Source organism: Manis javanica, chromosome 9 (genome assembly GCF_040802235.1).
Source record: "Manis javanica isolate MJ-LG chromosome 9, MJ_LKY, whole genome shotgun sequence".
Classification (NCBI taxonomy): domain Eukaryota; kingdom Metazoa; phylum Chordata; class Mammalia; order Pholidota; family Manidae; genus Manis; species Manis javanica.
Window position 1 is genome coordinate 56,353,496 of NC_133164.1, and position 27,148 is coordinate 56,380,643.

Consider the following 27,148-nt stretch of genomic DNA (forward strand, 5'->3'; position numbering starts at 1 on the left):
ATTTACAATAGCCAAGAATTGGAAGCAACCTAAATGTCCATCGGTAGATGAATGGATAAAGAAGATGTGGTACGTATACACAATGGAATACTACTTAGCCATAAGAAGCGGAAAAATCCTACCATTTGCAGCAACATGGATGGAGCTGGAGAGTATTATGTTCAGTGAAATAAGCCAAGCAGTGAAAGAGAAATACCAAATGATTTCACTCATCTGAGGTGTATAAGAACAAAGGAAAAACTGAAGGAACAAACAGCAGCGCCATTATAGAACCCAAAAATGGACAAACAGGTACCAAAGGGAAAGGAACTGGGGAGGAAGGGTGGGCAGGGAGGGATAAGGGGGGGGAAGAAGAAGGGAGGTACGAAGATTAGCATGCATGGGAGGGAAGGAGAAAGGGGAGGGAGGGCTATACAACACAGAGAGGACAAGTAGTGATTCTACATTTTGCTATGCTGATGGACAGTAACCATAATGTGGTTTTTAGGTGGGACCTGATAAAGGGGAGAGCATAGTAAACATAGTATTCTTCATGTAAGTGTAGATTAAAGATAAAAAAAAAGAAAGAAAAGGGGGATTACTCCTTGATAGGATAAAACTATTGGTAAATCAAAGATCAACGCATGCTTTAAATATCCTTAATGTTGATCATTTAAAGGGTGTCAGATGATCAGCTATGGAGGTACTCTTTTCTGATAATATGCCTTTCTCTTAATAAAAAAAAAAAAAGCAGCTCCTGTGTGCTGACCTCCAATGAGTTCTACACAGTGGTATAGAGGGCATGTCAAAGTGTGGGCAAAGGGTCCGTTTGTTTGTATGCAGAAGATCAAGGCCTAGCTTGGCTACCCAGAATATGAACTAAGATACGATATGAGGAGGAGCTTTTGGCATCAGCACTCTCTGGAGGACTTGTGCCAGGGGGATGATCATCAAGGAGCCTCCACAGGGATCCGGGCAATGCTGCGGTTGTGGCTGCATCCACCCCACCATTTCCTGGACTTGCCATTGGAATGAGGAGGGAGATGTCTAGGCTGGCATGTGCATACAGGGAGACAACAAATTTGACCGGATATGTACTGTTGGAACTCAACCAGGAGTTGGGAGGGGTGCAAGTTGTCGCACTCCAAAATCTTACGACTATAGACTATCTATGGTTAAAAGAACATATGGGATGTGAGCAGATCCCAGAAATGGGTTGCTTTAATTTGTCTGATTTCTCTCAGACTGTTCAAGTACAGTTGGACAATATCCATCATATCATAGACAAATTTTCACAAATGCCTAGGGTGCCTAAATGGTTTTCTTGGCTTCAATGGAGATGGCTGGTAATTATAGATTTGCTTTGTTTATGTCACCGTATTCCTATTATGTTAATATGTGTGCGCAAGTTAGTTAGTAGTTTAAAACCTATACATGCTTAAGGTACTCTACAAGAAGATATGTCAAAGATACAATCAACCCTCCCATGTTTTCTTCCATATGCTACCTCTATAGCTTTTCTTCCTTCCTAATTACAACCCTTAAATAGAATTCGTGCCTCTTATCGAATTTACCGAGTATCATAATTCCTGCAGGTGGTAAAGATACCTCGAGACAAGTGCTGGGCATAGAAGCCACAGGGCATAAATCTGCAAAGAAGTAAAAAGCTAACCTTTTCAAACAATATGGCTTCTCTCTCACTTACCAACTTTACATTTCCCTGTATGGCCCCAGAAGATGACTGGTTAGCCAGAGACAGGTAAGATTCCTCAAGGGAGGAACAACCTAAGACAGGCACAGTCGCACGGGTGCCATCAGGTGAGAAATCGGGGAACAACAGTGGTGAAGCTTAGAACCTCACTGCCCCCCCCACCCCCGTTTTGAGAGAAAGCTTCTGCATCCGTGGATGTTTTATTGCCCTTGTCTAGCTTGGATTAGCACATAGTCTACAGGCACACACCTGATCATCTACAATTGCTCTCTTACAACACCAAACTATGTTTTCTACCTTTATCTTGCATCTACCTACCACTTCAGCATTTTATTAAAAATAAAAATAATAATAATAATAAAGGGAGAAATGTGGGATCTACATATAAATCAAGTATAAAAATCAAACGAATATTCATATTTGACCTGTTTATAGTTCATAATGCGTGATCAAAACCAAAAGTTTCTGTGATGAATGCCCTTGTACTGTTCACCACGTAAGAACTTATTCACTATGTAAGAATTCGTTCACCATGTAAGAACTTGTTCGTTATACTTCAGAAGATTGGAGACTGACGAGAATTAGGCTTGAGATGGATTAATGATTGTGCATTAAGCATTGACCCCCCCTATACAGAATTTTATTGTTGTTAACAACCATTTGATCAATAAATATGAGAGATGCCCTCTCAAAAAAAAAAAAAAAAAAAGGATGATTGTCCTGGATAATCTAGGTGGTCTCACTTAATCAATTAGAAGGCCTTAAAAAGCAAGACTGAGTTTTGAGAGAAATTCTACCTGTGGACAATAGCATCAGGCAATGCCCATGGAGTCCAATCATGCTTCTGAACTTTCCTTCCTCATGGCCTGCTCAATGTAAATTTTGACTTTGATTTTGGACTTGCTTAGACCCCACAATCACATAAGCCAAATCCTTATATAAAATTTCTTAATGTATATACCTCCCACTAATTCTGCTTCTCTGACTAAATCCTCAATACAATGATAATAGGACTACACAATTGTTTTGCTTTATAAAGGAATTACTAACAACACAAAAAAATTGTGAATTAAACAATTCTTATTAGAGGAAACACGACTGTTTAGAACCAGTTTGGGTGTAGCTCACCATAGGACTCAATTTTGACTACTGGTATTTAAATAGTACTAATTTTGTAACTCTAAGAACCTGATGTCTTCAATTGCCATGCAGTATGCATTCTTACTGAATGTTTAAAATGTGTAGCCTTTGTACTCTTTAATAGAAAAATGTTTCTTTTGAACAACCTGAAAAACAACTGGACTTCATCTATCACCTTTCAAGTTTGTCCAGTAAGTTTTTAAAGGAATGCAATTTGTTATTTACAAATTACTTTTCTTGGGGAGCTCACCAAGCTAAATTCTGTATGTAATGAAAAGATCTGTGTTTACAGTAACACATGAGTAAAACAGGTTTCTATATATAAGTATTTTCATATTGAATCTTATTAATTCTTATCTCTTGAGAGATGCCAAAAAACAATGTCCACAAATCTATTTGGCTCAATGGTTAAGAAAAGAAATACCACTGGACTGAGTTTAGGACATGTGGCTTCTAATATCAGCTGTCCCACAAATTATGAGGAATTCACTTAACTTTTCTAATTCCTTATTCAACACCTAATAAAAGTTATTAAATGCCTACCAGAAACCAAGTTAGACACCAGAGCTGTAACAATGAACATGATAAAGACAGTCCATGCCTTCACAGGCTTGAAGTCTGGAAAGGTGAGTACTTTTGGCTAACTTACCTTCAAATCCTCTGTTTCAGTTAGCATCCTATGATTTGAATGGGATCATTCAATTGGCCCTGAGGCCAATACAATAATGATTCCAAATGACCTCAAAAAAGCTGTAAAGAATTAAATATTTCCCACATGAACACTGGTAAAATAACTTTTTAAACCAGATGCAGGTTTATATATTTATTCAGGTGATTCAAATATCAGTGAAGCATTTTAGCATTATGAAATCCAATGTTTGAAATCTTTTTTTCCCTGCAATTTTATTTATTATAGTTTTGTAATCTTGAAGAGACTCTCTTATCTTAAGTTTTTTATGCATTCAGGTATTTTGCATGATGTCTGATGTGATCAGTAATAAAGGTTGCAATGAAGTAGTAGCTATGATCATAACCCTAGAAGACAAAATAGAGATGGTAAGACATTTATCCACTCAGAAAAATAAATGTTAGGAACATTAAATATATTTCTCAAGCCACTTAATTTGCTTGTAAACAGTCAAAATATTACAGTATGAGGAAGGTTTATAATCAAAATCAAGTTTACTATATTTTCACTTTAACATTTCTACTCAACATTAAAAGAGCAAAAATGTGAAGAAAAATGAAACATTCTGCACAGCCTAGTTTCCAGATGCTGCCATTAATATGCCATAATATACATGTCTTCTGACTACAAGAAGTAGCATTAAGAGGAAAAAGAAAAAAAACTGAAGTGGGAAGAACCTAAGGATATTAAACACCAGATAATCTGGGGACAGCCCCTCTCCCAAAACATGATTAAGCTACGAGGTAGAATAAACTGAAAGAGGTAAAGTTTAAGAAAGATTTTTATGTTTTTATCTTAATTTAGTGAATGGTCTCCAGTGGAAGAAAATGGGAATTTTTCTAAGAACTTAAGAAACAAGAGACCTAATAAAAATATCACCTGGGTTTCAGGGAATAGGGCAAATCCCTAAGGTCTTATAAATCAGTACATGTTCTTAATCTCCTACAAAAGCAGTATGTAATATATATATCTTGGGAACAGCAGTTTATAGAATTCTAGCTTAAAGTCATCAAAGTAGCTTAAAAACAATCTGTCTTGGCCAAACCAGAAAACTGAATCTGAGAGGAATGTTGTCAAAATTAAGGCTGAGCCCTGGAATTATTTGGTTTCACATCTCTCAATGATTAGACCAGCCCCAGTTAATTAAATTTTGAGCTAAAGGACAGTTTCTGACAATGAAACCTGAAGAAAAGCACTTTCCACCCATATAATTCTTGACTTGTTAAGAAGTTAAACAGGCTCATGATTTTCAGGCCACAAGGCCTATGAAATTACCAATTAGTACTTGCCATTTTTCACAAATGAAAAGACAGATCTGATTGAAAATCACCATAGGTAAGAAAATCGATGTCTCAAAATGTGTTTAACAAAACACTAATGTGACTGAGTGTGCTATATTTTTATGCTTAGTTTCATATACATTCAACACCTTGCATAGTTTCAGGCATAGTAGATAGTCCCATTATTATTACAGTTATTATTTATTGTCATTATTTATTACTATTATTTTATTAGAGAAGTACCAGGGTAAATCAAAGTGACAATTTTGACCTCTCAGGGGTGTATTGCAATATAAGAGTGTATTTCATCTAAATACAAAGTAAATGTCCTTAACTTCCACAATGATATTTAACAGAAGATCCACCTTTCTGAGAAAATAGAACATGCCTATCATGAAAGACCCAGAAAGATTTTTTTAAATGTCAACATTAAGGAAAGAGAACACATTTCAACTATTGGCATGCTGGTAGATAGAAGATGCTTATATAATTACAGCTAACTGTGTTATTTTTGACTAGTTTTTAAATTCTACTTACCAAGGCTATTAAATGGGGATGGCTCCTGTCATTAAATTTTTTGAGTTGGTTTGTATGTTAAGCAGCTTGTGCAATTACATAGTGACACTTAATGGGCCTTACTTTCCTGTTCTACTTCCCATTTTAAGTGGAAAAATCCTCACTAGCAGAATTCTGACTCTTAAGAGTATAAAAATTAATGAACATATTCTTTCACTCTGCACTCAATTCTCAAAAAAGCAGCAGTGCTCCAGCAGCTATGAGGAACATGTATTCTAATAGGCAGTATCTTCCGACATATTTTCCAGACCCAATTAGAAAAGCTCAGTTATGAATCCCTGGGTTATTAAGTCTCTTCATGAGTACAAAGACTGTTAAAATGCATTATTTTGTTTACTTACTAAGCAAGCACTCCTTGAGAGTTTATGTGCTTGGTAACTGAGCTAAACATGAGGACACAGAGATGAGCAAGAGACCCCTGCATTCCTAGAATTTTGTGCAGTTCTTACCCTTCTCTAACAAGGACGTGCAGAGGCCAATCTCTGAATCTTCAAAAAGGGCCTGAGATCTGAGGAAGTGGTATAGCCTTGCTTTGATATTGTTTCTGGAAGTTTCCATTAGGTCACTGGAATTTCTCTTATTACATCACTTCAATAACTGAAAATAAGACATATGAGGCCTTTCCTCTTCAGACTAAGATTTGCTCTCTGTATACGAGCTATTAGAGTCTGCTAACTTAGTGCTTTTCCAATTTAGATTTGATGAAGCCAAAACAGAAAAATTACATATGATAACATCTACATAAATATACCTATGTAATACTCTTCTTTCTCCATCTTTTTTCTGATAGTTTTCATTTTGAAGCATTTGCTCCTATGCTTAATAAATGTAGACTGTGAGCATTTAACAACATGAAAAAAAGGTAAAGGAATGAAGTTGGGTCAACCACGTACATGATTATAATAATTTTCTTTCTCCCACCTTAGATCACTTATTTATATACTATTATTTTTTGCTTATTTTCCTCTTCTCAGTCCCATTTCATAAAGAAACACAGCTGTACTATACTCATAATCAAATGATAAAGCAGATGATAAGATTCTCAGACCTCAGGTAATCTGAAGTTAATGGAAGCTGGCTTGCAAAACCTGAAAGGAGCCTCACTGGAGCCACTGCCTAGGCATGTACATTCGGCTGCTCATTCAGTTACAACCAACTAAATATAATCCGCTTCAGACTGTGTAGCTCACTCTTAACCAGTGAAGACCGTGGCTGGTGACTTCCATACTTCCTCACTCTTTTTAGGAGAACTGAATGCTTTGTCTTGACTTCTCATTAAGTATAGCCAACTAGCCTTTTTAGTTGCTTGGGATATAAGCATTTTAGAAGTAAACAAGTTGATTTATTTTTTCCCTCCAAGAATTTTATCAGTGTTCTAACTATTGTTGGCAGGCTGAAACTTTATTGTTGGTAGTAACAATACAAATCCCTGTCACAGCCTCAGGGGAAGAGGGGTCCAAGACTGCTAATACTAAGAAGTCATTTGGAAAAAACACATCGCTTGTTATGTCACATATACCTACAGTTAACACTTACACAAACTACTATATTTATAGTCGAATTGGTATTTGGATTTCCTCAGATAAATGACCAAATTAATCTAAACAAATTGTATTAGTTAAGGATAGACACTCAGAGACAACAAGGTATATCTAAATGTATTGGCTTTTGACACATTCTCCCACATGATACATATATTACTTATGTGTTCAAAATACTAGGAAAAACAAAAAGACACTAAGATCTGATGCACAGGTAGGACAGGAAGCAGGCTATGTAGTTTGTCCTTGTGAGGTCCCTAAATCCATCCCTTTACTCCTCAGGGGCAGTGTTTCACCTTGCCTGGGAATTTGGTCTTACATACCATTAACTTAAAAGGAGGGCTTTTACTTTAAATGTCTTATTCTAATTTTAAAAATACCTTAGTGGAGGAGGATTTTCAAACTCTAAAATAAAACTAAGAAAGTACTTTGGAATTTTGCTTTCTTATAGTTCCTGAGAAGAGGCAAAAGTTTCCTAGTACTTGCCTCTTGTAATCTAAAAACAACAGGGATTTTCTTTTCTGTACAGGCAGCTATGAAGTTATCAGGCAATAATTGTCCATCAGAAAGAAACTGGTCATCTTTTCCTTGATCAATCAGTATGTCCAGCTGAGAACCTGGATAGGACTTCACAAGATGGGTAGCATCATAAGCCTATAAAAAGAGGAGAAATACTGAAAAGTAACTTTAAAAATGCCCAGGAAGATATTCTTGAGAACACACTGTACTACAACCAAATAGAAATTTAAAGTCACTTAAATTCCAAGGCTAACTAAATTGGAAATACACTTTTAAGTTGGCTTGCCTAGTTTTATTTATAATGTCTTCAGAATTCTATTTTCCATTTACAGCCTCTTCCCTACTTTCAAGCAGTCCTGCATCAGTGATAAGAATTCTATACCTCAAGCATTCTTCATATATATAACAGCCTTTTTCTTCTAAATATTTAAGGTTCATAATCACCTCTCAATTAAAAAAAACTAATTTTTTTTGGTAAACCCCTCCACAAATTAACCATTTCTTCTAACTCCATTATCTTTTCTATTTCCAAATATTTTCTATTTCAAATAAAGCTTATTTTTTTGTCTCTTCTTTCTGCTTCTAATTCCAGACATAAATATGCTCAGTCATCTCTTTTGATGTCTTTTTAACAGCACCAAACATCTATCTCCATGAGTGTTCAGGAAGACTTGATTTGAATAATCTGTATCATATTAACAACTCAAATTTACCTGGGGAGCTGCTACTAGTTACAATTTTATATTTCACAATGTACCTTTAAATACTCGATTATTCATATATATTCACTAACCACAACTTTATGCATCAATCAAGATCAAGATAAACAAAATGCAAACGATATCCCCTTCTAAAATATTATGCTTTTTTAAAGACTTGCTTTTTTCATCTTCAAAGAGTGGAAGGGGGACGACCTATACAGTCCAACTAGTCCTAAATCCTGTGACTTTGTAATTCTGCACGGCCTCCTTATTCCAACAATAAAGTAAACAACAGCCTAAACACAGAATAAAGAGATAGTAAAATGTACTGCTATTTGGAGGAAAATTATATAATTAGATTCTTTTATAGGTTACTTGTGCCCCTACTCTCCCCCCTTTCTCCCAGTCAGTTGGTTTTACTCAACTTTTCTATTAGACCATAAGCCCCCTGCAGATGGGAAAGAGTCAACCTTCAAGACACAAGATCTCAGTACTCCACGTAGACTGCATGTGGTAAGGATTGAAAACACTGATGTATGTGCATTGTCAGTTCTCCAAGTACCTAATAGTAATTATTTTCTGCATTTTTCCAATATAATAAATCTAACCCTAAACAATAGGACAAAAAAAGTTTTTCTTCACTATTTTCTACTTGTTAACATGCACATGATAATTAGATCATTTGCAAATTACTCAAAGTCTTGGTGGAGTTTGCAAATATTCTATTTCTGCATAAGAGTAAAATGAGTCAATAGAAAGGACCATTTAGTTTTCATTTTGAAGCATCTTCTCCTCTGCTTAATAAAGCAATCTTTTGCTGGTGATATTCACATAAATATACATTATACAATATTTTTCAAAAAACAGATGTAAAAATTAAAAAAAATTCTTTTTTAATCTTTAGATTTTTATGGAGTTTAAAATCCAAACCTGAGAGATGATGGATTTTGAAAGAGATACACAAAATAATTAAAAAGCTAGGCTTTGTGGTTCCTATTGTACAACAGAGCACACAGTTAATAAGTCTAAATTTAGTAATAATATATACTGTTTTTGGTAACGTTATCTTAGAAATAAACATATAAGTTAATCATTAGTAGGAAAAAAATGTAGCCCCAAGACATCTGCCATAGTTCAATACAGTTAGAAAATTGTGTTTTGTTGTTATTGTTAAATGTATACACTTTTGCTAATTACTTTTAGCTCTGGATCTTTCACTTGAAGAAGCTAGGAATATAATTTCTGTAGTGCAGTTTTTAAAGAAATGTAAAAACTTAAGAATGAGTATTAAGACAGCCATCTAGTACCTACCTTCCACTTATTTTGATCTGTTCCCAAATATCCACTAAAGGCTTTTTTGCCCCAAGGACAGAGCACTGGGTTGCAAATTGGAGCAAATGCTGACACAGACTTAAGAAACAAACAAAAAAATTAAAAAGAAGTTTTATTTTGCTAAATCAAATATAAACAGATATTTGCAGCTTGCTTAAAAACTCAGAAGTTATCTGAAGCATGCTTATAAAGTCTGACTTGTCATGAAAACCCCTGTGAATGATTTTCCTTTTACTGTATTACAGGCTTGTACTGTGGGCCTCTTTATGATACTACACCTTTTGTGTGTTCTATTAAGAGAGCTAATAAATTACAGGTGCTAAAATAACATAAAGCAATACATTACATTTTTATTAAATAAGGTCAAATGGGAGTGTCTACTAATTTATCTGCTTAACATTAATGAGTAACAAACAGTTCACGCCTACCTTTGTGAACGTGGTATTATTTCTCTTAAATAGTGCCAAGAAAGCACTGAGCAAGGCCCTTAAATACAGCAGAATTTTTAATGAAATACAATTTTGTGTTCGGCGCAATGTTGTTTTTCACTGGATAAAATGCAGAGATGGAATCTCTCAGCTTCAGACTTCTTACCAATGTATATGTTTGTTAATGTCTACTAGCTTTTTTGAGAAACAAAAATTCAACTAAATTGATTTTCTACTTCAAACACAACAAACTGATTGCCATATCTACAAAAATTGGAAAATAAGTGCTGCTCTAACCAGTGTAACATTCTATTCATTGTGGTAACTCCAACTTGGCTCATTTAAACAAAACAAAACAAAGATTTTAAAGCTAAAAAGTTGAAAAAAAATGAGTAGGAAGGCTAAGAGTGATTTTTAATCCAACTGCATTCCAATTTTCATCAGAGGTATTGAGAACAGAGAATTCTTCAGCTTGTACAAATCATGAAAATCTTCTACCTTAGAAAATCAAAGTCAACTTTACACAGATATTCCCAGTAAAAATATAAGAAATGATACATACTGCCACAATAACATTAATGAAGAATAACTTTTCAAAAAAAAATGCCTAGACAACAATAGTTTGAAAAGAAGCAATGAAAACTGCTTTATAAAATTTCTAGCAGACCAACAAGAAACTATTATGATAGAATTCCTATAACTTCTGATTCTAGAGCATATACTGTGTGGTCAAATTTAATACTCCTCCCTCACAGCCCCTTGAAATTTCCAACACTAGGAAAGCTCAGTCTCAATACTAAAACAAAAATATCCTAATTTCAGTCTCTAAAGTTCCTAATATTATATTATCCAAAAGAAATATCTGTCACTAGAAGCTTAGGTAATCTTACTTTGTATTTTCCAGGATTCTTCAAAGCACAAATCAGAGCTCCATGTCCTCCCATGGAGTGGCCAAAAATAGACATCTTCTGAGGGTCCACTGGAAAACTGGTATTTATGAGTTGGGGAAGCTAGAGAGATTTTAATAGTGTGACAAAATATAAAAGACAAGTGTAGACTTTTTCAAAGTTATATATGATAACTAAATAATCGGTACTTCCAAACCACAGTCTTAAAATGGTTTGAACTAATAAAGATGAAAAAAAAAACCTCAATGACTATTAATATATCGCTGAAGAATATATGGTACATCATTATGTTTAGAAAGCAACTAAGATAATACAGAAAGAACATATAAAGTGTTCTAAACTTTGACCTAGTAATTTCACTTTATGGAATCTATTCTAAAAGAAAAGTCCTTAGAGGAAATACATTATACACAAAGATAATCAATCTAGTAAAATTTATTAAGGTAAAAGATAATATGTAAATACATAAATATCCTGTATTAGGAAAAAGTAAATTATGGAATATGACAGAATATTATGTAGTTAATGAAGTTATGCTACAAATAGAGTATTAGATAGTATTTATTTGATACAATTAAAAAAGAACAAGGAAACTAGAAATAAATTACACAAAGAAAATGAAGAAGCCCACAAACACATGGAGGCTTAATAACATGCTCCTAAATAATCAATGGATTAATGACCAAATAAAAACAGAGATAAAGCAATATATGGAAACAAATGACAACAATAATTCAACAACACAAAATCTGTGGGATGCAGCGAAGGTTGTGCTAAAAGGGAAATATATTGCAATACAGGCCTACCTCAGGGAAGAACAATCCCAAAATTAATGAAACTAGAAAAGGAAGAACAAATGAGGCCCAAAGTCAGTAGAAGGAGGGACATAACAAAGATCAAAGCAGAAATAAATAAAATTGAGAAGAATAAAACAATAGAATCAAGGAAAGCAGGAGGTGGTTCTTCAAGAAAATAAACAAAATAGATAAATCCCTAGCCAGACTTATTAAGAAAAAAAGAGAGGCTACACACATAAACAGAATCAGATGTGAGAAAGGAAAAATCACTATGGACACCATAGAAATACAAAGAAATATTAGAGAATACTATTAAAAATTATATGCTAAAAAACTGGATAACCTAGAAGAAATGGACAACTTTCCAGAAAAATACAAACTTCTAAAGCTGACCCAGGAAGAAACAGAAAATCATAATAGACCAATTACCAGCAAAGAAATTGAACTGGTAATCAAAAAACTACCCAAGAACAAAATCCTGGACCAGATGGTTTCACTGCCTAATTTTATCAAACATTTAGTGAAGAACTAATACCCATCCTCCTTACAGTTTTCCAAAAAGTAGAAGAGGAGGGAATACTCCCAAACTCATTCTACGAGGCCAACATCACTCTAATACCAAAGCAGGCAAAGACACGACAAAAAAAGAAAATTCTAGATCAATATTCCAGATGAACAAAGATGCAAAAATATCAACAAAATATTAGCAAACCAAATTCAAAAATACATCAAAAAGATCATCCATAATGATCAACTGTGATTCATCCCAGGGATGCAAGGATGGTACAACATTCGAAAATCCATCAACATCATCCATTAAATCAAAAAAAAGAAGGACAAAAACTATATGATCATCTCCACAGATGCTGAAAAGGCATCTGACAAAATTCAACATCCATTCATGATAAAAACTCTCAACAAAGTGGGTATAGAGGACAAGTACCTCAACATAATAAGGCCATATATGACAAACCCATAGCCAACATTATACTTAACAGCGATAAGCTGAAAGCTTTTCCTTTAAGATTGGGAAGAAGACAAGGATGCCCACTCTCCTCACTTTTATTCAACATTGTTCTGGAGGTCCTCGCCATGACAATCAGACAACACAAAGAAATAAATGGCATCCAGACTGGCAAGGAAGAAGTCAAACTGTCCCTGTTTGCAGATGAAATGATATTGTACATAAAAAAAACCCTAAAGAATCCACTCCAAAACTACTAGATCTAATATCTGAATTCAGCAGAGTTGTGGGATATAAAATTAATACACAGAAATCTGTTGCATTCCAATACAGTAACAATGAACTAGCAGAAAGAGAAATCAGGAAAACAATTACATTCACAATTGCATTAAAAAGAATAAAATACCTAGGAATAAACCTAACCAAGGAAGTGAACAACCTATGCTCTGAAAACTACAAGACACTCATGAGAGACATTAAAGAAGATACCAATAAATAGAAACACATTCATGTTCATGGATACAAAGAATTAGTATTGTCAAAATGACCATCCTGCCTAAAGCAATCTACAGATCCAATGCAATCCCTATTAAAATACCTACAGCATTCTTCAATGAACTAGAGCAAATAATTCTAAAATTCATATGGAACGACAAAAGACCACGAATAGCCAAAGCAATCCTGAGAAGGAAGAATAAAGCAGGGGGAATTACGCTCCCTGACTTCAAGCTCTACTACAAGACAATTTGGTAATGGCATAAGAAGAGACCCAAAGACCAGTGGAACAGAATAGAGAGCCCAGATATTAACCGAAGCATATATGGTAAATAAATATACAATAAAGGAGCCATGGATACACAATGGGGGAAATGACAGCCTCTTCAACAGTTGGTGTTGGCAAAACTGGGCAGCTACATGTAAGAGAATGAAACTGGATTACTGTCTAACCCCATACACAAAAGTGGACTTGAAATGGATCAAAGACCTGAATGTAAGTCATGAAACCATAAAATTCTTAGAAAAAAAATATAAGCAAAAATCTCTTGGACATAAACATGAGCAACTTCCTCATGAACATATCTCCCCGGGCAAAGGAAATAAAACCAAAAATGAACAAGTGGGACTATATCAAACTAAAAAGCTTCTGTACAGCAAAGGACACCATCAGTAGAACAAAAAGACATCCTACAGTATGGGAGAATATATTCATAAATGACATATCCGATAAGGAGTTGGCATCCAAATTATATAAAGAGCTCACATACCTCAACAAACAAAAAGCAAATAAGCCAATTAAAAAATGGGCAGGGGATCTGAACAGACGCTTCTCAAAAGAAGAAATTCAGATGGCCAACAGACACATGAAAAGATGCTCCACATCGCTTATCATCAGAGAAATGCAAATTAAAGCCACAATGAGATATCATCTCACACCAGTAAGGATGGCTACCATCCAAAAGACAAACAACAACAAATGTTGGTGTGGTTGTGGAGAAAGGGGAACCCTCCTACACTGCTGGTGGTAATGTAAATTAGTTCAACCATTATGGAAAGCAGTATGGAGGTTCCTCAAAATGCTCAAAATAGAAATACCATTTGACCCAGGAATTCCACTTTTAGGAATTTACCCTAAGAATGCAGCACTCCAGTTTGAAAAAGACAGATGCACCCCTATGTTTATTGCTGCACTATTTACAATAGCCAAGATATGGAAGCAACTTAAATGTCCATCAGTAGATGAATGGATAAAGAAGATGTGGTACATATACACAATGGAATATAACGCAGCCATAAGAAAAAAACAAATCCTACCATTCGCAACAACATGGATGGAGCTAGAGGGTATTATGCTCAATGAAATAAGCCAGGCGGAGAAAGACAAGTACCAAATGATTTCACTCATATGTGGAGTATAAGAACAAAAGAAAAACCGAAGTAACAAAACAGCAGCAGACTCACAGAACTCAAGAATGGACTAACAGTTACCAAAGGGAAAGGGACTGGGGAGGATTGGTGGGAAGGAAGGGGTAAGGGGGAAAAAGAGGCATTACAATTAGCACACATAATATAGCGGAGGGGGACATGGGAAAGGCAGTATACAGAGAAGACAAGGAATGACTATAACATCTTACTAGAGTGATGAACAGTGATTGCAATTCAGTACGTTGGGGGGACTTGAAAATAGAGGGAGTCTAGTAACCATAATGTTGTTCAAGTAATTGTACATTAACCATACCAGAAAAAAAAAAAAGAACAAGATAAAAAAGTTTTACAATTATACGTAAACTAGTGTGGAATACCCAAAAAAGTCTGGAATATACCAAAACATATTTGGTGCTTGGGGTGATAGAAGTATGGGCTATTAAAATTTTACATTATTGTTTCTGGTGTTTATGATGTGCATATTAATTAAAATCATACATTTACAAAAATGCATAAAATACACATAAATATTAACAGAAGCAGCGCTTTACCACTTATGTATCCTTTCTAACTTAGCCTTGGTTAATCATTACAAAGTATGTCTGAATGAACCAGCTACAGATAAATGAAGTTTTTACTTTTATACATAATCACTATAAAAGATGCCTGAATGAACAAGCCACCAGAGAAATGAAAAATTTTCATATACTGTTTTCTTTGCATAACCTGGGTAAGTACACAGGTATCGATATAATTATTAAAATCTTTAAAATTGTGCCTAGTATTAATTTTTGATGCTTAGTGTAAATATTTGATATTCTCTTAAATTATAGTAAATAGGATTACAGTAATAGTAAACATTGTAACTTCAGTAGATAATTAATAAATCTGTACCAAAGAGATTCAGCAATACCATATTCTGGTTTGAAATTCTCAGGAATGGGGGAAGGACTTAATGTCTAAAATCAAACATTTGGAAATCATCAATTTACAATGTAACATAAATTAAATTACCTCCTTCATTACATAAGAGTACATTCTGTAGTTAGTTTTCCACGGATCTTCAGTGGCATCCACATAAAACCCCGCACCAGTGCCAAAGTCCCAGCTTTCATCTTCGCCTTTAATATTGCAGCCACCTATTAAGAAAAAATCTTATGATTTCATCTACCCCATAATAATGGCCCACTTTTAAATGATTAGGAATTTTTAATATAATTTCATTAAAATGCAGACTGAGGGAAATGACCTCTTCATAATATTTTGTCTACTTATTCAGGAACACATTTTTCCATTTATTAAGGTCTTCATTTATGATCTTAAGCAAATTTTATACTTAGAAAAAATAAGTCTTCATATTTAAAAAGTTCATTCCTAGGCATGTTATATTTTTGATGCTCTTTTGAATTAATCTCTCACTACATTTCTATCAAGACATGTCTTGATTTTGTATATGGCCAGTGAAAGGAAATGCAGGACTTCCCAAAGCCAGCCATTTAGCTTCTAGATAGTTTTAGTGTCATTTAAACTCCGTTTTTTTTTTCCTGACAGTTCTAGTGTCACAATAACTCTCTGACAAATAATGTTCTCAAATATTTGATATTCTCATTCCTCTAAATATTCTTCTCACTTACATTAAAACTAATACTTGTTTAACTGTATGATCATTTGATGATGAACGATGAGAGAAGATATAATCACGTGACAAGACAGTTTGCCTATGGAACAGAAAAATTTCTCATGTTATTTTGACACTACTGCCAATATCACATATTAATCAAGTTGCTCAATCTGTTTTGAAGTGTCTTAATCTGTAAAATGGGAAGAGCAAAACTGTATCCTCTTCTAAAAGTGATGTCATGGGTAAAATTCAGTGAGGACATTTTTGAGTCATGTTGTCACTTGAAAGATTAATAGAGATAATAGCAAAAATATGAAATGAACTACACAGTTATATATTATTTCACTTATAATTCAGTCTTAAAGATTTAGACTTTCACCAAGGATCTCTTGAATAAGAACACTTACGGGGACTGGTATCTGGAGCAATGATAACAAGGCCATGTTCTGAGGCAGCTTGATGATAACCAGATTTTGATATAAAATTTTGTTCTGTGCAAGTTAAACCTAAAGACAAAAATATTGTTATCTCATGCTATACTATGAATGGTTTATAAGCTTTCATCCTTTTATAGTACAGGAAAACAAGCTCACTTGTATTATTAAAAACTTTTTATCCCTTTTAAGAAATAATTCTGAAAAAGACACTAAAGTACTTTTTCTTATAAAGTTTATAATAGCATTAATCTAAAAACTGTCTTAAATTAAATGCTCCCATAGCTCTCCTTTTAAAGTCACTCATGAAAGTTTCAATTACTGAAATCCTTAGAACCAGATATGTTTAGGAATTCAAAATTTTTCAAACTGTAGAACGACAATATGGTACATAAATGAGATAGGTACCCACCCCAGTGAGATGCTATCAAACATGTTAAGTAAATATGTTACTATTCCTACATCAAAATATAAATATTCAAAGTCATCTAATACAAATAACTTAATATTTTTTATATTAAGCAGTTCTCAGCAACAAAATCCAACTTAATCATCTTCATATTCCTTACTGATCTAAGAAGACAGTATATAATGGTCACCATATGCCTTCCTTAAATTGAATTTTAGGCCCAGCTTTTACAACCATTTCTGCCACTTTTCTTAGCTCTAGGATTTTCAATCATGTGATAGAAGGGATGATTTAATTATCTTATTATAGCAGCCTAATACTATGACAATGTGAGAATGGACAAGAATAAACTGGTAACAGATGCTTGATTTAAACACCACCTAACCAAACAGCCCTTTTCCAGTGGCTAATGCTACATACCCCACTACATCTGACAATTAGCAACATTAATGTTTACTGATACATATGATGCAATATGAATCACTTCAGAACACTCTGAGTTTCTATTTAGCCCCTAACAGCCAACATAGAGACTCATGAAATGGTTGACTAATAAAGATTTGTTAAATTAATAAATATAAGATACAAAATTACAAGTATGATTGGATAAAGTATTAAGGGAGTTTATGGCTAAATACACTGTTAGGACATACATACACTTTCACTAGTCACAGCAAGAGAACAAGGTCCTTGTTTGCCACCATGTTCCTTCCCAGTACATCTTCTTGAGATATTGGAGCCGTACCATGGTGGAGAACTGCCCCAAATACTGATAAAAGGCCAGAAATTTTGCTGACCTTAATACAAATGTGTTAAAAAAAAACCAGGATAATAGTGTAAAAAGCATAGGTTTGGATTTCAGACAGGATTTGGTTCTAAATGTCACTCAGCCACTTATCAGCTAACCAAAATTAGGCAAGGAACTTGAATATTCTGAGCCTCAGTTCTTTCATTTGAAATATGGTGATGATATTGCCTGTGTCTTCCTCATAAGGTGGCTGTGAGATTAAATGTTATAACACATGGAGTCTTGAATTGTGTCTGGGGCCACAGTACAACTTGGGAAATTTAAATCTGTTTAGAGAACAGAAAAGTCTGTCTTTTTTCTGGTTAGAACACAAATACCTTGATTAAGGTAGTGGAAAGTGAATTACAGCCTCAAAGAAATGAAGAAAATTCTACCAGTAGGATTACACTCAAGAATATGAAGATGGTTACTAATTAATATCTACTCAATAAGTATGATCAGTCATACTTATTTTATATGAAGAGCTGTTTTTTTTAACAGGTATATGTTATTGAGGTATAATTCAGATGTCATAAAATTCACCCATTTAAAACACAGTTCAATGACTGTTAATATATTTACAATTATGCAACCATCATTGCTATCTAATTTTAAAATCTTTTCATCACCTCAAAGAGTAACCCCACATCCATTAGCAGTCATCCCCATTTTCTACCAAACCCCTCCTCTAGGCCCTAGGCAACCACTAGTCTACTTTCTATCTTCATGTATTTGCCTATGCTGGGCATTTCATACAAATGGAATTTAACAATATGTGACCTCTTGTGAATGGCTTCTTTCACTTAGCATAATGCTTTATTTATCATTTTATTATTTTATGGATCTTTAAGTTCGTTTCTACTTTTCTGCTATTATAAATAATGTATAATATAATATAAGAACATTTGTCTGCAAGTTTTCGTATGGATATGTTTTCAAATCTCTTGGGTATTCAGGTAAGAAGGGCTATTTTGATGGTTGCCCCATCTTTTAGAATCTCAGGTAGATGTTTTGATTAAAGTTAACTTATTAATTTTAGAAATATAACAATTGACATATCTTTCTGTTATTGTTTACCTTCAACTTACTAGGAATAAACCTCTTGAAATCCTTTTGTTATTATTTATCAAGTGTACTAATCATACAGTCTTACCTTTTTTAAAAAATCAAGCCTTAATTTCCAAGGTCTATCTTTAGCATCTAAGGCAACTGTCCTATCATGTGATATGAACAAATGAAAATTCTATTTTTCATACTCACAAAGCTCAGATGATATGTCTTGATCAGAAATTTAGGGCCTTACTATTATAGTGCCTATTACATAATACCTTGGTACTTCTAATCTGAATTATTATTCTTTTAACCAAAACCAAGACTTTAGTAGCTGTTATAAGAAACAAAATGAAAAAAAAAAAAAAAGACTGAATATATTGTCAGACCATGAGTCAGAAAACTTGTTCATCTGTTATGTGATCTTGGGTAATACATAATTTCTCCAGGCCTTTAATAGTTTCTTATTCCATGGATTACATGATTTTTAAGATCATCTTTGGCTATAGATGCTATGTTCCTAAACCAAACATAATTTTGTTGCTGTTGCTTTTGACAACACCCAGTGCTCTTCTAGCAAAATCAGTTTGCTTTTTTCAATCACAGAAATGAGATGCAGAGTTAAATTTAGATAGGCACTAATTTTTATCTTTTAAAATAAAATGTTTATTCTCAGTTTTAAAGACTGCTTTTTGGGATATATCCTTGATAAAGCACATATAAGAGAGGATTTATTAAATCAAAGTTGTAAGAAGCAATTTTAAGGAAACAAAAATAGCCTTCCTATAACATAATTTGGTTTCTGAGTCTCTCCTTGTAATGTCTGCTTCTAAAGATGAAGTGCCAATGTCTTGTGAAAGAAAAGTGAGCACAGGGGTTCAAAACTTTTGGTGGCAAAACCTAGTCTCTTACAGTTCATTCTATAGTCTTTAAATTCACCACAGACTACAAAAAACATCAGTGGTCTTTTGTGATTTTCCAGATCGTTGCCAGGGAAGAGAGATGAAATCCAATTAAAATATTCTAGGAAGAAAGACTATAAGAAGCTACTGATCTGTGGTTTCTATTTAGTGTATCATGGGTGTTCTGATTTTATCTAATAATATTGTTCTATTTGAGTGGTAAAGTCTCTACAAATTCCAGAAATTTTTATGTAGGTACAAACTATATAAATAACTTTTTTAAGTTCTTGACACTGAGTTCAGAACTTTACATTCTCTACTAAATTATGTAATTTGGTAAGCCTAAAATTATTCTCAACATGAAATAAGAGCAGACAATGACAGGCTCCTAAAGTCTTTTATAAATGACACAGAAAGCACACCAATAAACTCAAGATAAAAGAGTAAGATAACCCAGTTAAAAAGAAAAAGAAACTCCTTTATAAAACTCAAATGATTAACACTTACCAGACAGCCAATACAGTGCAGGACATTTTCCAGTTTCTGCCTTTGGTGGTAAGTAGATAGCAAATTTCATCTTGCAGTTCAGTTCAATACTGTGATTTTAACAGCCACAAAAAAAAAAAAAAAATGAATGCCCCTCATTAGTCATGACAGAAACATAAATTAAGCGATTTAATGTCCAAATGAAGTGATTCTACCAACATTTAAGGAATATACCTTAGCCCTTAAAGAAAGAATGGGGTCAATTCAGCATATGATCTATTAACCAGCCTCAGCCTGAGCTGTGCATAGCACAGAGTGATTTGGGGCAGAATATATTAAAATAATAAATGTAATATCCTCAATGTAGGACCAATATTATTAAAAGAAAAGTTTCTGTTTCTGAAGAGATATATAAGATAACAAATCGATTTTTGTAATAAATGTATTCTAAAGATCTTAAATTACATGTTTTGTTCATGGGCACTGAAACGTATCACATCCCTAATTAGGAGTTTATCACTAATATTTCATATAGTCACAAATATCACAACTAGATAATTTTGATAAAAACTGTTTTTCCATGTAAACAGTAATCTGTGCAACAATGACCTTCCAAGGGCTTTATTTAAAGAACCAAATAGGTAGAAGCACAATGAGAGATAACTAAAACTGCATTTTCTTAGTAGTTACCTGTCATGTTCGAAAACTTTCTGCAATCCCCCAAAACACTTGTTGCTGGAAATCTGTTTCAATGCCATTCTTCCCCTAGTAGTGAAGATTAACCTCATTAATTTCTAAAGAATTAGTGCCTGAAAAATTAGAAACTAATTAGAAAAACTTTCTCAGATAAATTATCCAAACATGTAACTTTTACCTCTGGAATACTTTTTTACATGCTTATTTTCTCTGATAAATAATATTAAAAAATAAATAACTTTTATACACCACTTGTTACTCACTTTAGAAAATTTTTGTACTTGGTAAGTCATTAATTTAAAAGTTTCTTTTGTGCACTGCCCTGTTTTTAGAAAGAACAAAAGAATGCAATATAAATAAGTTGTTACTAATTGATTACTTTAGCTTGGAAGATTAAAAACTGTTAACAGTTGACCTGTCAACTGAAACAAAGGAGTCAAGGAATTGGTATGACTGACTATGGTTGATTTTAAAATAGGAGGAAAATAGTGTAACAGAAAACATTTATGGAATACTGAGAGTACACTATACACTTTTCTATATGCTAAAGCAAATCATACCACTTATCCTATGAGAGTTTTTCAGAGAGAGTGATACACAACTTTTATATCAACATTTTTCCTTTTAAAATGAATCAACAGGTAAAAACATAAGGCTATTCTAAGTGAATTAGAAGTATGGCTTATCACTGGAAATTTCTGAAGTTTGATAATTCTTTTTCTCCAACAAATCTTTTACATTTTAGCAGACAAATGTAAATGTTAACATACCACACATTAATTTTTAATGATAAGTACAAAAAGGTTGGGAAACCATCTTTATCATAAGTGCCTGTTGAACAATGAGGAACGGGACTGATTCTGATTTGTATTTTTCAAGGAAGAGTTCCTTTTCCCTCCTTACTATGAATCAGTAAACCATATACACTAAATAAAATATCCTCAGATACCAGGAACAGTTATTACCACTCTGGTGTTCTCAGTGAAATGTTCTACGTATGTTCATCAGTTGTAGTGTTAGGGATACTCTCTAAAAATATAATCTTCAAAACCTAATACTGGAAATGTCTTTGCAAAACTCTAAATAAGATTAATTTCAATCCTACATTTTATTACTCTCAGTAAATCCAAATACTTAGCTCTGCACTGAAAAGTTCATTTGAACCATAAAGGCTAACATCATAATCATAGTGCCTACTCTTTGCTGCTATGCTCTGCTGCCTCCCTAGAGGGTCCTTAAATTCTTCTTTTCTAAGACACTCTAAGACTGACTAATTTTATAGGATTAGAATTACAATTACACACAGAAAACATCACCTTCTATTCACAGGTTTATGCTTTTACTCTATAGAGGATCAATTCTTAAACAACAAACTGTTTACAAATGTTATTAATTATTGAATATTAACTCCTTGTTCATGATCCTATCTTAAACAGTGAACTAAGATAGATGTATAATTTTAACATGTATACACACAAGCCCAAGAAATAAACTGTACTTGCTGAATTATTCTACAAGGAATTCCTGTATTCTTAAACCTAGCAGGCACTGTGTCTGCTTTCCCAAAACATGGCACACTAGCATAAATCTGGTACATAAGAGGTACCTAATAATTATTTGTTGAGTTAATAATTTACTTTTAAAATTTCTACCAATTATGTGAAAGTTTAAAAGTTACCTAATCCTTTACCTGTTGTTTTATACTTTGCTACTCCTCTATTTTAGTAAACCACAACAAATCTACTTCCTCTGCTTTCTGAATGTTCCTTAATTAAAAATCAAAATACTTTCCACTGGGCTAGAGAAAACCCAGTTAAATAATGTTTTTCATACTGGCAGAATGAACTAAAGAAATAAAATAAAAGTTTTTAAAGTTTTTTCCCCCCCTAACCACACATTTAGAAACTACCTTCACTTATAAATGAAAAAGTTAGGCTCAATAAAAAAATATGACATAAGCTAAGAACTAGATATATACAAGAAATAGGATGTACTAGGTGATTACATTTTTCACTAAATTTTTTTCTGTGTGAAAAATTACATATTTAGACCAAATTATTACATTTTTCATTCAACTTTCAAAGTTAAACATAATAAAACTTAGATTTACATGTCTAAGTACTACTTGTTTTCTTGTCAGCACCAAAGGGTAGACGATCTTGAAAAAATAAAAAGACAGAATGGTTTATAAACAGGACATACTTTACCACAAAGATTATACAGACATGTACAGTACAATACACATTCTCAACAGAGACAATTTCCTCTCTTGAAATGGGTGACTGTCTACCCTGGATATGGCAGCATGGAGAATGCAGCTGATGGAAGAGCACCTGCTTCACCTCTGCTATTAATCTAATTACCTATTTTGCCACAAGACCTGTTGTTTGGTCAAAAACTTTTGCTGAAATAAGATTCCTATGAAGAAAGTCGTTTTTTTGTTTTGTTTTGTTTTTTAAATAGATGTTTAAAAAAGGGTATTAAAGTGTGACTTGGAACTATGAGTTGTAGTCAGCTCCTGAAGATGAAGAAAACAGGAATGGGGACTAGAAAAGTAAACAATGATAAAACGCCAAGCCCTGTCTGGCTAAGAGTTGTAGATAACTTGTAATGCAGGGAGGAAGGACGGAAGAGAAGAGAACTTGAAGACTGCTGGGTTGACTGACTAGAAAGGATGGACTGGTGAGACAATTGCTTGGGTTTATGAATGGTGCTAGAGACTGATATACAGTGATAAACAGAGACATAGTACATAATAAGCATCACTTGTCTGGATTTTGATTTAGGTCTGGAACAAATTTTGTGGGAGAAAAGGGAGTGAAAGAGTAGGTTAGAATAACAAAAACAAAACAACCCTCCCTCTCAAAAAAAAAACTAAAACAAAAAATTTCATACTGCTAGTGGCAATTACACAATTTTCCTTGAAAGTCATGGAAATTAGTATCAATAGTTTTCACAGAATAAAGTTTTTCTTAAGTGTATTGCCAAGTCAATCAGATTATTATTAAATTTCTTTATTAAAGAGAAAGATATCTTTATTCACAAAAAACCCATTCCCCCAATCAGCCAAATTGTTCAATCTTACTTTTCTTCACTGTATTTACTGAAGCTAAATGTCATCCACTTCCAGAAATCTGTGCTTTGTATTTTTAACCTTCTTTCCTTCATCTGGTGAGCATCAAAAGGCCTTTATATATATCTGTTTTGTTTCCATTCTCTCAGACTTCTTGGTTTGATTCATTTCTTAATTTTCAGTGTGTCCCACTCCACAATCAACACAGGCTCTTACAATTTCCCCAACATCACCTATCTTGACTGCGGCCCTGCGATTAAAACTTGGCCTTGGACTTTGTTTCCTTCTTGTATGTCCCACTAAAATTAATCATGCCTGGAAGCCTAGGGCTTTAATCTATTTAACTCACTGCTCAGTGGATACCTACACACATCACATCTTCAGGCTTAACATGGTCTACATGCAATTGCAGCAATTTAAATTTATTATTTATTGCTAATCCCACTCAGCTGTCAGGCTAGTAGCTGAAAACAAGCAAATCACAGAAATGGAAGACAATGTAATTAATATTTCTTCAAGCTTGATGCCATTAAAACTTCGTAAAATTGGAACTATGAAGAATTGACAGAAAAATAAATAAGGATGAATAAACTCTATATATCCTTCCCTTATATTTTAACAGTATACTAAGTATAGTTTTTTTTCCTTCAAAAAACTCATATGGCTAGCCCATATATGAGGTTTTAATCCACTCTGGGGAAAAAAATACAGCATCCATTAACTCCAAACACCTTAACTTGGTTCTCAAAATTGTCTTCAATGACCTCATATTTTTCTGGACTCACTTTATTATCTTAATACAGTCAAACTCAGTTATGTAGAATTCTAGAATTGCTTGGATGTTTCTACTGGGTGGGTTTACTCAATGCCATGGTGTAATAGTTTTGGACCAGGTTCTGGATACAGACTTCAAATTCTGACATCGTCATGCACTATTACATGCCTTTGAACAACCTGTTATATTTGTGGCTCACTTGCCCATCTGTAAAATGGGGATATAATACAATCAATAGGGCTGTTCCTGAGAGTAAATGAGTTAATTCACACATTGCTTAGAGCACCGCTGTCTATGACAGGCGCACAAATGTTGGCTGTTTTTCCCTCAACTTCGAATGCCCTCCTTCAAGGTCTGCTCAACTGCCACTTCCTTGACGACCCCATCAAAAGTGATCTCCACCTACGGGCCACTACACAACTCGGATGGAGTATTTACAACACGAACAGGCTTCCAAAGCCCTTGCAACGGCTTCAGGAGATGCAGGTTCCCCGGTCGCCGGCCTCTGAACCAGGCGCCTGACGGGGTTACCAAGGCTTTGGTAATTCTCGTCAGTACATTGGGCGCACATCTACTTTACGCGGTGGTGGTCTCTGCGCGGGAACGTCTATAAACTGGAACGTGCTATACCCACGGAGCGGGCTTCTGAGAAACGGGCAGCTTCCCGGGGAGACGGCAGGCCCGAGCGCCAGGGCTATTCTTCTAAGCTCAGTAAAGGAAAGGAATGTGGGGGAAGCGGGGGGGGGGGTCGCTGAGCCTCGGAACAAGGTCCGCGCCGCAGCCCGCAGCCTCCGGCCGGCTCGGTCGCGTTCGGAGCCTGGGGCCGCGGTCTCCGCGCTCTCGCCTGCGGGCCTCGACCCCAGCCCCGGCGTCCGCGCCGATGGTGTCCTGCGGGGTGGCGCGTGCACCCCCAGAACCAGGCGGGCCCAGGACAAGCGGGATTCTGCCCTGGCCGTCTTACCTCCAGCGGCTTCGGAGAATGGAGTTGTGGGCCCGGAAAGGCGGGACCTCAACATGGCCGCCGGAGGCACCGCCTCAGGGCCCGCCCCCGCAGGGCCCACCCCCCAGGACCCGCCCCCGCAGGGCCCTACCGCCCTACCCCCCCATGGTCTCTCCGCCTCGGCCCCGCCCTGCCGCGCCGCGACCCCAGCGGCTACGTCCGCCTCGTCCCCGGCTCCTTCTTCACCGCCCAGTGTTCCGCGGTCCCAGCGTGGTTGGCTCCTTCTTTTCCTGGCCCGGCTGTGGGATCCCCCAGGACCGGCACCCGCCAGCCCAACGCCCAGGTTCCCTGCAGAGATTGCAGGAGAAGGCTGAGCCTGATAGAAACCTGAGGTCTGCTCCCGCTTAATTCGTGGAAAGGGTTTCCAAGTAAGGCTTCGAAGTTATTTAGAAACCAGGACCAAATGCCAAGGCTCCTCCCTACTCGGTCGGCCCAGTCATTCCAGTTCACCTGCTTGGTAGGCTGAGTTTAACACCTGGGCCAGACTCACAGCGGGACTTCTACCAAAGTCCTTTTTTAAAATCTTCTCTCGATATGGTTGATGACTTACAACAAATTTTCCCTTGAATTTTTGACTGAACTGATTGTGAGTGTACTTTGCCCATTGAGAAAATTAATTTGATTACAAAAAGCTTCAATTTTGTTTTTAATCAACAGCTATATTGACAGACTGTGACATGATCTGAAAGGCAGGGCTAGTTGTCTTGGAGTTCAACCTGTGCAGCAGAGCAGGATCCCTGTATCAGAAGGACCCTGCACTTGGTATAACCCTCTGCTTGGCTTAATTCTTTTCTGTGCCACAATGTTAATTTTTTCACAAGGGGCCCAGTATTTTCCTTTTGCACTGGGCCCTACAAATTATGTGACTGATCCTGCTGAAAGGACTACTAAATGAAATGACCTCTGGGAGCTGACATGATGAATATGGATGCCCTGTCGTGTGGCCCATGATGACCTTGGACTGAACTGACCTGTGGACTGAACCTGTGGACCTGTGGGTCAAGAGACAGCCTGAAGATAGTGTTTAACTAATTAGGTTATATGTTTATTCTGAGAAAGCATTGCAGTGAAAAACTTTTTACTTTTTGCTGCTTTTAAATAAATATAAATCACCGAAGAGGGAATTTTCTTCCAATTTAAGTTTCACAACTAAAACAGAATACCTGGGTTTGCAAGTTATTTAGAACTGATAGGAAATATTTGAAATAGGTTAAAGGGTGTTTATTTAATGAAATGATTGCTGTGGGGTGTAGACTAGCCTAAGAACTGTGAGCATGAAGTCTTTTATGAAAACATTCTTGTGTTAATACAGTATGATAATAAACAGAACTAAAATTCTTCTACTCAGCATAAATTATAATAGAGCCAATAATTTTTTTAAACCAGGTAACAGTGTTCTTATTTGTAAATACAGAGTTGATACTGTCT

General features: G+C 35.1%; 1 protein-coding gene across 4 annotated transcripts; it reads right to left on the reverse strand.

Moving 5' to 3' along the window:
* Positions 1–3,640: 3,640 nt before the first annotated feature.
* Positions 3,641–25,800, reverse strand: ESD (esterase D). 4 transcript variants are annotated; one of them, XM_037002093.2, is made up of 11 exons: positions 25,682–25,698; positions 22,983–23,030; positions 20,867–20,941; positions 20,198–20,286; positions 16,516–16,614; positions 15,502–15,626; positions 10,786–10,905; positions 9,447–9,545; positions 8,315–8,431; positions 7,402–7,569; positions 3,641–3,865 (listed from the first exon to the last, which is right to left on the reverse strand). In XM_037002093.2, coding segments are annotated over exons 2-11 (975 nt in total). In that variant the 5' UTR covers positions 22,985–23,030; positions 25,682–25,698; the 3' UTR covers positions 3,641–3,784. The 4 variants fall into 4 exon arrangements, with proteins under 4 accessions (XP_036857988.1, XP_036857989.1, XP_036857987.1 ...); XM_037002094.2 differs by lacking the exon at positions 22,983–23,030 and having other exon boundaries at positions 25,682–25,800; XM_037002092.2 differs by lacking the exon at positions 22,983–23,030 and having other exon boundaries at positions 20,867–20,985; positions 25,682–25,746.
* Positions 25,801–27,148: the final 1,348 nt, after the last annotated feature.